General features: G+C 41.2%; 1 protein-coding gene across 4 annotated transcripts in view; it reads left to right on the forward strand.

Annotated features, from left to right (window-relative positions):
- The window catches only part of KLHL3 (kelch like family member 3), a 117,737-nt gene that overhangs the window by 14,062 nt on the left and 90,042 nt on the right, over nucleotides 1–13,633 (forward strand). For all 4 annotated transcript variants that reach the window (XR_007726823.1, XM_050795621.1, XM_050795620.1 and 1 more), the window contains exons 2-3: nucleotides 1,729–1,848; nucleotides 12,340–12,446. Coding sequence is in view for 3 of the 4 variants with exons in the window: in XM_050795621.1 (XP_050651578.1) it covers nucleotides 1,729–1,848; nucleotides 12,340–12,446 (227 nt within the window). In the remaining variant the exon portion in view is untranslated. The remainder of the gene's footprint in view (nucleotides 1–1,728; nucleotides 1,849–12,339; nucleotides 12,447–13,633) is intronic.

Raw genomic sequence — 13,633 nt, forward strand, 5'->3', positions numbered from 1 at the left:
GACGGTGGGGAAGGGAGTCAAAAGAGGAGTCTGTTATGGTCAGACAAGCTGTGGGTCTGCCACGCTGGTTGTATTTGAATGTTCCAGTAGTTACGAATTCCAGTGTGAGATCTATAGGGATTCTCAGGCCTCTGAAATATACTCTCAATCATAGAAGCCTCTTTCTCTAGCCAGTCTGCAAAGTTAAGTGGTAGCATGGATAGAGGCTCACTAGGGAAAATCAAAGGAGAGTACCATCATTGTCCTAGAGTTGGAGTGAACTATGGGTCCCTGAATCTACACAAGTGGAGAAGGTTCTGTTGTCCTAGTAGCAAAGCAAAGCTTCACCTGGTTCAAACAGGTAACTCCAAGGTCTCACACTTGACCTGGGAGCTGAATGGTTTCACCAATTTGGGGAGAAACACCTTTCCTTGCTCATTCTTTTGATTCCTTTTTTCCAGCTTCCATAAAGTTGAAAGATGTTGCTCAGGAGTTGTTGGGTAACTAGCTGGCACCCCACAGGGATTTGAATTATTTTGTCTTTCTCTTTCACTTTTTTTAAGAGACAGAGTTTTGCTCTGTTGCCCAGTCTGGGGTGCAATGGCATGAAACTCCTGGGCTCAAGCAGTCCTCCTACTTCAACCTCCTGAGTAGCTGGTACTACAGGCATGAGCCACCATACCCTTGTCTCTTGATTTCAGTAGAGAAGGCATTGAGATTATGGTTGACTCTTGCTAGATTTTACTTACTCAGTTAGTCTACACAGATAGCCTTTCTTTCCATAATACTTATAATCCTTTTGTCTTTCTATGGGATTCTTTGCTGTTGTTCCACTGCTTCTTGGAGTGTAGCCAATGTGATTTTTCTAAAGCACAGATTTGTTTACCTGCTTTCTGTCCCAATTCTCTGTTTAAAACCCTTTGATGGCTTCTCATTATTTCAGAAAGAAATCCAAACTTCTTAGCTTTGCTTATATGACACTTAAAAGGCTGCTCAGTCTTCTAGTTTTTTCTCTTGATAGTCCCTCTTGTGCTCTCCTCTAGTTTTACTGAACTGCCAGTACTTTGAACACACTTTGTGCTTTTTCTCCTCCAGGTCTATGTGTATACTGTTTCCTCTGCCTGGAATAATCTTCTTTCTCTTTACCTGGCTTGTTTCTGTTCTTTCTTCAGGTCTCAGATTCTAGGAAGCTTTCCATCAACCTGTCATCACTGGGACGAGTTGGCCATCCCCTGTGCTTCTGTAGCTTCTATCAAATCATAATACTTAAGATGTGATGTTTAAATGTTTACTTGGCGTTCTCCTCTACTGAACTCTAAGCTTTGTGAGGGTAGTGATGGTGGCTTTGTCTATCGTTTTGTTTCCCTTAAATCTAAATGTGTGCCTGGCACATAGTAGCCTCCAGTAAATGCCTGTTTAATGAACAAACAAACCTGTGAAGTGAGTGATAGAGTGCTTAGTCCCTTTCAGTTTTCAGGATGGAGAGATGGAGAATGAGGACCTCACACAAAATCACACAGTACTTGGTGGAAGAAGCTGAACTATGACTTTCCTTCCCTCAGAGGAATGCACTTTGCATTGGAAGATACGAAGAAATTCCCAGTACATTCTCTTTCCTACTGGGTCTGTGTGAGAACAGGCTGATAGATGCCTCTGGTGGGTGGGTAAATGCATGAGCTTTTGGCAGTTGGATGAACGGGTTTACCAATGAGTGATTCTCTTTCCCTCTCTCTTCCTTCCTGTTCACAGCATCAAGCTGAGCTCCCAGACTCTGACACAGGCTGGAGATGATGAGAAGAACCAGAGGACGATCACTGTCAACCCTGCCCATATGGGGAAAGCATTCAAGGTTATGAATGAACTACGGAGGTACTTTTTCTATCTTGTCTATGCCCTTGCAGAAGGAACTTGTCCATGAGCTTCATCAAGGACTAAGAATAGAAGTCAGAATATGACCACTTAGGGAATTCTGACTCTTTCCACCCACTCTCAGTCACTTGGTTTCCCCTTTCTTTCTCTCTGTCTCTCTCTCTCTTTTTTTTTTTTTTTTGAGATGGCGTCTCACTCTGTCACCCAGGCTGGAATGCAGGTGATGTGATCTTGGCTCACTGCAACCTCTGCCTCCCGGGTTCAAGCAATTCCCCTGCCTCAGCCTCCCGAGTAGCTAGGATTACAGGTGCATGCCACCATGCCCAGCTAATTTTTGTATTTTTAGTAGAGATGGGGTTTCGCCATGTTGGTCAGGCTGGTCTCGAACTCCTGACCTTGTGATCCACCTGCTTCAGCCTCCCAAAGTGCTGGGATTACAGTTGTGAGCCACCGCGCCTGGCAGGTTTCCCCTTTCAAACTCTGCTTGAGAAAGAATGACTTTGCCAGAAAACTGTCTTTCCTTTGTATGTATTTAACACCTATCATTTTAATGATTAATCACAGGGGAAAAATCCTTTATGGTTATAGCAAGTCTGTTCATAAACTTGATTTCTAACAGAATGAGCTACTTGGAAACCAGTAATAGAATGATTGCAACACCCACACACAATTGCAGATTAAAGACTGGATGTCATGTATTTTCTTCTAGTTTCACTCTCTCTTTCACTGGTCTGAACTTAGGTTGGCAAGACAACCACATGGGTGGAAGAATACCTGGCTCCTTAAATGTAAAGAGAGAAATGAAATGTGAATATACTCATCCTCTCTGAGCTAATAGTGAGGGGTACACGGGCTGTTTGTAAGGCCAATGTGCATGTTTGACAAGCTTGTTGTAAGGCAGGTTCAGAGCGCTGAACATGTGTTTCTGTACGTGTTTTCCTGTACAAAGCCTGTGCACATGATCTCTTCTTTACCAGAGAGCTCAGAAGCTTCCTTTGCCCATGCAATTATTTACTGCATACTTCATCCTGTTATGAGGTGTAATTGTTTATTTCATCTTTTCTGTGTAGCTCATGAACTCTCTGAAGGCAGAGGCAACTTTTGAGTAATTTTTATCTCTAGCACCTGGCACTTCATAGGAGCTTCTATTGATTCACCAAAGATGCCCAGAGGCACTGGCTAGGCCCTAGAATGGGTCAGTGGGGTACAAAGTAAAAAATAGAAATAGGTCAATGAAAATAATCCTTCTGTAGTACAAATAGGTATTATGATGGCGGAATGCATCCACTGCCTGATAGGTGGTAGGTACGCAATAATTATTTGTTTCTTAAAGAGGGCCACAGAAGCAAGTATGACAGGTGGGAACTTTGGAGAAGAGGGTTGATGCTGGAGCTGAATTTTGAATGACAAATAAGAGTTAGACAAATGAAGGGTAGTGGGGATAGGGAGAAGCCTTCCAGGCAGAGAAAATGGCACATAGCCAAAGAAGTGTGTGTTGAGTGGGGAGTTGAACTACTTTTAAACAAAAGTTCTACCTGATTCTATGTTTGTTTTCTTATTTCTCCTTTCTACAGGGCCTAGTCTTTGGCATTAATAACCATGTTAAATTAAATTTGCCTTATGCTCCACTGCTCAATTTTTAGTAGGCCTCCTGCCAGATTTCCTGGAAGCTCTGCCCATAGCTGTCTTAGGCATCGGGCTGTGCTGATGTCCATGCTTATGGGCATGGTTCTCTTGTTAACTGAAGAATTTGTCTTGTGTTCCCTAGACACTATTGAAATTCCTCATTTAGTTCTTTTGGGTATGCTTGTGCCCTTTGTCCGATTGAGGAGTCTTTCACCAGGCCTTATTTTGCCTGGTATTATAGTCAACTCCAGTGATGGCTGAAAGGGAGAATTTAGGAATAGATATGTACACAAGATTCCCTGCACCCTTGCTTTCTATTACTAGCATCTTTTCTTTGTTTGTTTGTTTTGTTTTGTTTTTTAAAGAGACAGAGTCTTGGTCTGTCACTTAGGCTGGAGTGCAATGTCCCAGTCACAGCTTACTGTGACCTTGAACAACTGAGCTCAAGCAGTCCTCCCACCGTGGCCTCCCAAAATGTTGGGATTATGGGCATGAGCCACTGTGCCCAGCTCCCTTTTCCTTAATTAATTTTTTAAAAAGACATCCTAAGTTCTCATTACTTCTGTTACAAGTTACTAGGTTTTTCTCTTTCCTCAAAAGCGTTGACTTAGATTTAGCCATCTCCAACTGTCCTGCTGCTTCTTCTCTTTTGTATAATTCGGCATTTGTCAAACTCTGTTCTGAGAAATGCTAGTTCCCTTAAGATGCTCTGTGAGAAAAAAGAGCTCTGTGCCCCAATGAGTTTGAAGAATGCTATATACTGTACCCCTCTCTGAGGTTCATAATGCCTACTGGCATATTAAACGCTCTGAGAAGTCCTGCACTAAATTTGTCTGATTGAGGGTTTTCCACACATATTTGACTATAGAGTCTTCTTTGGTGGTGGTTGTAGATAGACCAAGTGTTTTGTGAAATTTGTTTTGGGAAATACATTTCTAATACCAGACATAGTCCTTTGCTGAAATTTAAGTGAATAATCTTATTCTCCCTCTTTTTGTGTTTTTTCAAATGGACCACAATCTGTATATATTTGACTGGCTGGGAAAATTTTAATTCAGGTTTAGGCATAGATTTTCCTATCATTTTTCTTTTAATTTTTGTTCTGTAAAAGGAATATATTTGTTATAGAACATTTAGAATATACAGATGAGCAACAAGTCATCTATAATTTTAGTACATAGTGGTAACCATTGTAATACTTTGGACAATATACCTCTCTTCTTTAGAATATATGTCTCATTGCAAAAGACACTGTGGCACAATAAAAGTCTCTACGTTCCTTAGCATAAATCATTTTGGCAAAATATTTATTTATTTTTATTTTTTTGAGGCAGAGTTTTGCTCTTGTTGCCCGGGCTGGAGTGCAATAGTGTGATCTCGGCTTACCACAACCTCTGCCTCCCGGGTTCAAGCAATTCTCCTGCCTCAGCCTCCTGAGTAGCTGGGATTACAGGCACCCGCCACCATGCCCAGCCAAATGTTTATGTTTTATATAGCTAATGGCTACAAGTCTTTAGCTAAGACCAAGATTACAGTAGTTCAATGTATAGAACTTACAGATAAGTCAATTTAGTAACTTTGCATTTTGGCTTTGGTTTTTGGCTATGTTGCTTAAAAAGTTTTATGGGTTTTGATGAGTGCCTGCCCACCTCCGTTCCCATCTGACCGGGAGTATTTAAATTGGCTGTAAGTCTTTTGGCTCTAAGTCCTTGGCCATAGGGGTCCCACCAAGGGACAAGATGGACCTGGGGCAGGCAGGCATACTACCCTGGCAAAGAGATAGGACAGAATGAAGGTTTGGCCATCAATGCTGCCCCTGGCAGATCTTGTCTAAAAGGGTGAGAATGTAAATTAAAAATATAATTCTAAGCCCCGCAGTGGACTGGAACAGACCATCCCTTGGCCAAGGGGGCCCCTGAGTAACTTTGAAAATGGAGTTCTCAGCCATGATGGGATGGGAGGGTGGTCAGACCCCCTCCCTTGGTGACCGTGATTAAGCTTTCCTCCCTAAGGTTCTAACAAAAAAGACCCCACCACTGATATAAACAAACTTTCTGACACTGCCCTTCCTTTTTTACCTGATAAGAGACCACTGACCACAGGAGTGGTTCTGGCTAGTCTTTTTTGAGAATGTGCAGTAAGGGGTTTCACGGCCTCTGCTTCACTTTTTAACGTCAGAGGACTGAAAACTCTGCCCTCTGATCACCTCAGTTTTTGAACTTGGAGAGCAAGAACCTCAATTGCACATGTGTATGTTTCTCCTTTCATAAATATTCATGGCTCCTTCAATAGCTTATTGAATATGTGTATTTGGCCACCTTGATCAGCATAAATTCCTGTTTCTTTTGCCACTCTCTCGAAGTATCTTGTTTCTGGCTTCTGACTGGAGGCTGTGCTTCCCAGCCTGTCAGAATAGCCACCCTGCAGGCCATAACCTTTAAAAGAAATAAAGTTTCCTCTTCTTTTAAACAAACAAACAAATGAACAAACAAACATGTGCCTTAGTTGGGCATGGGAGTTTGTGACTATAATCCCAGCTTTGCAGGAGGATCACTTGAGCCCAGAAATTTGAGGCCAGCCTGGGCAACATAGTGAGACCCATCTCATTAAAAAAAATGAAATTTACGTCTCATCCTAACTTAACACTATATTGAACACATTTTTCTGTGTCATTAACTGTTCTACAATATTAAGTGGATCAATGATATTCTATTTTTCATTTATTTTTTAAAAACAGTTCCCTATTGTTAGATGTCTAGGTTTTCCCAGTTCCTCATATAAATAACCCCTGCTGTGGTTGTCTTTGTAGCCGTATAACATAGTGGTTACAAACATAGACTCTGGTTTCAAATCTTATCTCTAGTACTTATTGTGTGACCCTAGCCAAGTTAATTAATCTCTCTGATCTCACTTTTGTCAACTATAAAATGAGGCTAATAAGAGTACCAGTCTTGCTGGCTTGTTAAGAAGATTAATGAATAAAATGCTTAAAAACAGTGACAACACATATATTACTGTTGTTGAATACTTGTGCACATTCATGATTATTTGTATAGAAGAGAAGTAGAATTGCTGATTTGAACAGCCTGTAGAATAATAATAATAATAATAATAATAATATTCCTTAGATACTGTTGTGAGATCCTGGCACATAATGAATATTCTGTAAGCATTAGCTATGATGATGAGGATGATGATGTGCTAAGCACTGTGCTAGGTTCGGGAATATCATAGGAGATGAGAGGACCAAAATCTTGCCCTTAATGAAGCTTGTATTCACATGTTGTTGAAAGGCTACATCAAATTCCAAGGTAATTAAATGGCTAACTTCTGAAAACTAGAGTGGAAAGGGGAGGCAGGGAGGAAGGGGGTCTGCATTGATACTTTATTGATCTGAGTGAGTTTAATGGGAACTAGAGAGAGGCTGGGTATACTTATGGAGGTCTGGGCTAAAGAATCTTGCCATCCAGGGGTTAAGCTAATAAAATGTTACATGATATTCCAGGGATCTGGGATTCTTTCTTGCATTGCTTTCACATTCCCTTCCCTTAATTTTAAGCTATTTGAGTTAAAGCACACATGTTATTTGCAATTTATGAATCACAAATTCATGAGTTTCCTATTCTTTTTACCTCCATGGTAGAGAATGGCTGTTGGCATAGTAACTGCCAAGGCTTCTTCCTCCTTTTGCACTTCGTTGCTCTGCTGTGGCCAGACCGCAGCTGCTGCTTCTGAGTGGCAGAGCTCTAGTGACTCTTACTCCTGACTTACCATCCAGCCAGCAAACGGGACTGTGGGCCTTCTTAGAATAGAACATCCTAACCAGGCCTGAAAAGAAGAGGGCAGAGAGAACGGAACAACCAATGAGTAGAATCCACATGCAGTCTTTCTTTTCTCATTTTGACAATTTTAATCTCCCATTTCACCATTGCAAACAGTTCTCTGCTCTCATTTTTTTTTGATGATCTGTCACTATGCTTTTATTATTGTTATGAACCATCTTAGCATATTGCTTTCTGTTTTTCTTTTGGTAACAGCTTTATCAAGACATAATTCAGATGCCATACAATTTACCTGTTTAAAGTATACAGTTTAATGGCTTTTAGTTTATTCACAGAGTTGTGCAAGCGCAATCTTAGAATATTTTCATCACCCTAAATAGAAACCCTGTATTCTTTAGCAGTCATCCCCTCCATAGTTTACCCTGTCCTTACCACCACTCCCCATCAGCCCTAAGCAACCACTAGTCTACTTTATGTCTCTATAGATGTACCTGTTTTAAAAATCATACAATATATAGCCTTTTGTATCTGGCTTCTTTCATTTAGCATAATGCATTTAAGGTTCATTCATGTTGTAGCATGTCTCAGTACACCATTCCTTTTTATTGCAAAATAATATTTCATTGTATAGATATATCACATTTGACTTTTGGCTATTATAACTAATGCTGTTATGAACATTCATGTACAAGTTTTTGTGTGGATGTATGTTTTTGTTTCTCTTAGGTATATGTCTGAGAGTGGGATTATTGGGTCATATGGCAACTTTAATCTTTGGAGGAACTGCCAAACTGTTTGCAGAGCAGCTGCACCATTTTACCTTTCCATCAGCAGTGAAACTTCTAATTTCTCCACATCTTCTCTGACACTTGTTATTGTTTGTGCTTTTGATTATAGCCATTCTAATGAGTGTAAGGTGATATCTTGTTGTGGTTTTGATTTGCATTTCTCTGATTGTTAATGATGTTGATCATCTTTTCATGAGCTCTTTGGCTATTTCTATATCTTATTTGGAGAAATGCTTATTCAAATCTCTTGTTCATTTTTAATTAGGTTATTTTTCTGTTTATTATTGAGTTGTAACAGTTTGAGTTCTTCACATATTCTAGATACAAGCTAATTATCAGGTAGATGATTTGCAAAAAATTGTTTATCATTCTATGGATTGTCTTTTCATTATCCTGATGGCATCCTTTGAAGCACAAGTGTTTTAAATTTGGATACCTAATTTATCAGTTTCTTTTATTGTTTGTGCTTTTGGTGTCATATCTAATAAACCATTGCCTTATTTGGAGTCATGAAGATTTACCCCTGTGTTTTCTTCTAAGAGTTTTTATAGTTTTAGCTCTTACTTTTAGATCTATGAGCCATTTTAAATAAATTTTTGTATATGGCATGAGGTAGGGATCCAACTTCATTATTTTGCATATGGCTATCCAGTTGTCCCAGCACAATTTGTTGAAAAGACTATTTTTTCCCAGTTGAATGATCTTTCCACCTTGTCAAAAATCAATTGAACATAAATATGAGGGTTTATTTCTGGACTCACAATTTTATTTTATTGATCTATATAGCTATCCTATACTAGACCACACTGTCATATTTTTTGAGATGGGGTTTCACTATGTTGTCCAGGCTGGTCTTGAACTCCTGGGCTCAAGTAATCCTCCTGCTGCAGCCTCCCGAGCATCTAGGATTATAGGCATGTACCGCTACACCCAGCTACACACTGTCTTTTTTTTTTTTTTTTTTTTTTTTTTTTTTGCTGGTTATTCCTCCCTTCAACCTCTTAACCATCTCACACGTCTGAATTCCAGAACCATGTAACCACTTGCCTGCTTGGTAACCTTACTTACGCATCCAGTGGGCAGCTCAAACTTAACATGTTCAAAACTTAACCTCTAATCTTAAATGAAATATTATATGGAAAAAAGAAGATATGGAGAAAAAGTGAAGCAGACAGTCGAAAAAAACCAATTTTTTAAAATATAATTTTTTTCAAAATATGAAAAGTTAACATTTGCTAAATATTTACTATTAGCACTATGCATTACCTGATTTACAGCACATCTTAATTCCGTGACACTCTGGGGACATTGTATACTTGGCTACACTAGAGAGTGGTGAGGCAGAGGTTTGAGAGGCTTGAACTCAGGTAAGTTTGATTTGAGAGCCTGAGCTCCTTCCTAACAGCTACACTGTACTTTTCCACAAATGGCAAAGTGTCTAGTCCTACTTTTCTCTCCTCAAGATGGAGTAGTGATAGCTCAGAAAAAAGGATCCCATAGGATCCCAGGTAAGTTGAATAGGAGTGCTTGTGAGCCATGCAGTGCTTTAGAGCTACTACTTCCTTCTTCCATGTAGCACGTATACATAAAGATGTCTCCAGTGTGCAGACAGACTTCCCCACCCCCAGGGAAAGCCCATCTTAAGTATTTGGCAAGTTTCTTTTGGCCAATTTCCCAGGTTAGAATTTCTCTGGCCTTAAGATACACTTTCCACCCATCAGAACTGCTGTCATCTATTTGCTTAACTGAATTCTCCATCTTTATTCTTCATTCCCTTGTGTTTCTTTCCCATTTGTTCAAAAATTGTCAGCCTCCCTGGGTTTGTGCAAGATAACACACCCTGACATTGTTTGTTCAGCTCCTAGCACTGAACATTTGCTCAGCATTTCTGACTCTTCTCTGCCAACAGTTTTCTTATTAGTTACCAAAAAATATGACCGATTACTCTATTTTTTTATTTTTTAGACAGAGTCTTGCTCTGTCACCCAGGCTGGAGTGTAGTAGCATGATCTTGGCCCTCTGCAACCTCTGCCTCCTGGGTTTCAAGCAATTCTCATGCCTCAGCCTCCCTAGTAACTGGGATTACAGGCATCTGCCACCAAACTGGGCTAATTTTTTTTTTTTTTTTTTTTTTTTTGTATTTTTAGTAGAGATGGGGTCTCACCATGTTGGCAAGGCTGGTCTCAAACTCCTGGCCTCAAGTGATCTGCCCACCTCAGCCTCCCAAAATGTGGTTACTCTTAAATGGCAGTGATAATTCAATTTTCTTCCTAAAATTGTTAATATAAGTAAAAATGTCCAAAATGAGTCTATTCATGTTGGAAATACATTTTTAGAGTAAAATTTAATGAGACTAAAAGGCCGTTTTCAGATGGCACCTGTAATCCCATTCGGCCCCCATGATATGTGTCCCAAAGGCAGCTAAAACAGCTGAGAAACTGGGGTGACCTTATTTGCCCATGGTCTCATAGCCAGTTAGGGGCAGAGCCAGTTCTGTTCCTGGTTGCACTGGTTTATCCTGATATAGTTGGTGATTAGGGTCTGCTGTCCATTGTAGGGTAAGATCTCAATCCCCCGGTTTTGCCTCTTGCTGCCAAAGGTCTCACCCTTCCAGGAAGCCTCCTTAACGATACCTTATTCTACTTCCTGACCACTTCTCCCTGTTGAGCTAACCTGTCTTCTGTCTTTTCTCATTCTGAGTGTCAGCCAATCATGAGGCATTGTGGTACTGTGGAAAAACTACTGTATCTGGAGTAAGGAGAATTGGATTCAAGACTTAGGCTTCTGTGGCTTTGGGCATCTTTTCACCTCTCTGAATTTCATAGACCAGATGATCTCTAACAGCATTTGCAGCTCCAGCCTTCTCAGGCCCTGTGATTCTATTTCTCTGATACGTGAACCTAAACAAATATCTTAGTAGTTGACAGTGACTTAATGTGCTATACCAGAGATAGCAAATATGTAGCTTTTCTTCCATCTGTCAACCATGGCAGACTCATTAATTGGCCTCAACATTCTCACACAGAATCTAGTCATGACCTCAGCCCTCTCAAACCAGGGTAGCGTGCCAAGTAACCACTACCAGTAGCTTACAGTTGAAGTGGGTTTGTCCTCCTTGTCTTTCCTCCTCTCTCCAGTGCTTTAATCTCAAGGAGGAATGAGTGGTGATCAAGATACCACTCAACTTAAGAGCATGGGTTCTGGGCTTCAGCTGCCTTCATTTAAATCCCGTTTCCACTGTTGCTTTTCTGTGTGGCCTTGGGAAAATTACTTCTCTGGACCTCAGTTTCTTCACTTGTAATATAGGCATAACAATTAGCCCTATCTCATGGGGTTGTAGAGAGGATTAAAAGAAGTAGTATGTGTAAAAAAGTGCTTAGAACAGTGCCTGGCACATGTAACTCAATAAATATTAACTATTATATTGTTAACAGTCATGATAAGAGCTTAGGAGAGTGATGAAGGAAAAATTCTTGGGTTGATGGAAGCTCGTGGCACCCTATCAATCTCTAAAGTAGTCAGATCTCCATTCTGTCTATGAATGTGGATTGATTACATTTCATTCATTAATTTATTTATTCAGTAAAAATTTAGGGTCTAATATGTGCTAGGTATGCAGCCAGGTGTCTAGGATATGACATTAAATAGGACAAGTCCCTTTCTGAGTTCAGTGGGGGTGACAAACAGAAAGGTAATTACAGTATTTTTAATAATTTCAGTGATTGGAGTTTGCACAGGGTCTTTAGGGAGCACTGTGTTTGCAGGCAGAGTCTTCTTGTTGAAAGTGTTAAATCTGGGTGGAAAGAGAAATACCTAAGGCTGGCTTGCCTCTTACTGGTGTTACATATACAGTGGATCCCGTGGGGAATCGTACTTGGTCTTGCTGGTGATACACTCAGTGGTATGCTCACGTTCCTCAGCATTCATTCGGTCACTCGAATGATAGCCCCAAGCTTTTGCCACTGTTCCCTGAGCCACTAAACCCCTAATTCTTAATCTGAGCTGATGGAATTGGGGAACGGAGAGGTGAAGATAAATGAAGCAGCCCAGAATTTACAGCCAGAGAGTAGTTGGATCTCTCCATGGACCTTAGGAAAGCATGAATGTCAGGTTTCTCAGGGACTTGGAAAAGTCAGTGAATCCACCCGCCTCTCTAACTCAAGGTAGAGCAAGTCCCTGTGACAGCTTTGTATAGTGATAGTGTGAAATCTGGGTGGGAGAAAAAAATACCCTTGTAAGATGAGGGTAGGTGTCCATGCTGTGACCCATCCTGTCCTCTCACTGGTGTCTTACAGTAAACAGCTGTTGTGTGACGTGATGATTGTGGCAGAAGATGTCGAGATAGAAGCCCACCGTGTGGTCCTGGCAGCCTGCAGCCCTTACTTCTGTGCAATGTTCACAGGTATGGTGAGTGGCCAGCATTAACCCATGGTTATGGGGCTGCAGCCCCAATGGGAGAATGTTGGGGGTGTGACATGAGGGGAGGGAGGAAAGAGAAAGCCCTTAGCCCACTATGAGGGGCTTCTCTATGCCAGATATTGTGCTTTGTGCCATGGAGGACTTGATGGAACCAAGTCCAGGCCAGTTGGGCATGTCGCCAGTGTCCACCATGAGGAAAAAAGGTAGACTCACATAGTCCATTAGTTCTCAAAACTCAGCCTGCACCATAATCATGTGGGGGAGATTGTTAACAATGTAGACTCCTGGGCTCATGGCCAGGCCTTCTGATCTCTCACTTTGCAGATGGAGGACACTGAGGCCGAGACAAGGGAAGAGACCTGTCCAAGGTCACAGTGAATGAGTGGGACTTGGCTTCCTGGCACCTGGCCCAGTGCTTTACCAGCTGGCCTGCCTATTGTCCTTTCCTAGACCTTCATTCCAGACAGGGGCCCTGGGCCTCCTCTAGTCTTTACAGAGTGGAGGAGATTTGGAAAAATGATGATGGATTTTGAGAGGGATGAGAAATAGGTATAATCAATATCTGACATTCAGTTTCAGCACCTTTGCCAACTTTCCAGGGTCCCTATTTACTGGGCATGCCCAATAGTCTTGTCCAAATATTTCCCATCTGTTAGTTCTGAGATTGAATTACCTGAAACCCATGGGCTAATCTTCCTGTCTATAGTTTCTCTCAGCACCTCCCCTGAACCAGGTACTTTCAGTGCTCTGTAAATCACTGCTGACAGAAGGAGGCCATCTGGGCTTGGTGAGACCTCCATACTGGGTCAGGTGTTCCTTCTACATGCTTTCCAAGTGCCTGTGCCTACTCTGAGTATGGCAACTGTCACCCTGCATAATTGTCTGTTTCCTGTGATCTATAATGCCCATGCCCTGTATCTAATGTAACTGACTGCTTTCCATCCTGCAAATGTCTCCTCCTCAGGCAGGCCCCCTCTCACCACTCTGACCATAGTTCCACACCAGGCCTCTCTCTTTCCTATAACTTGACTTCATCTTTTCATAACATTTATCACCATCTGAAAATCATCTTGGTTTGTCGTTATGTGTTTTTTACCCGTCTTGCCTCACTAGAATATAAGCCCCATGAGGACAGGAACCTTGTTGGGCTTGTTTGTTACCATATACTGA

This window comes from Macaca thibetana, chromosome 6, assembly GCF_024542745.1.
Source record: "Macaca thibetana thibetana isolate TM-01 chromosome 6, ASM2454274v1, whole genome shotgun sequence".
NCBI lineage: Eukaryota > Metazoa > Chordata > Mammalia > Primates > Cercopithecidae > Macaca > Macaca thibetana.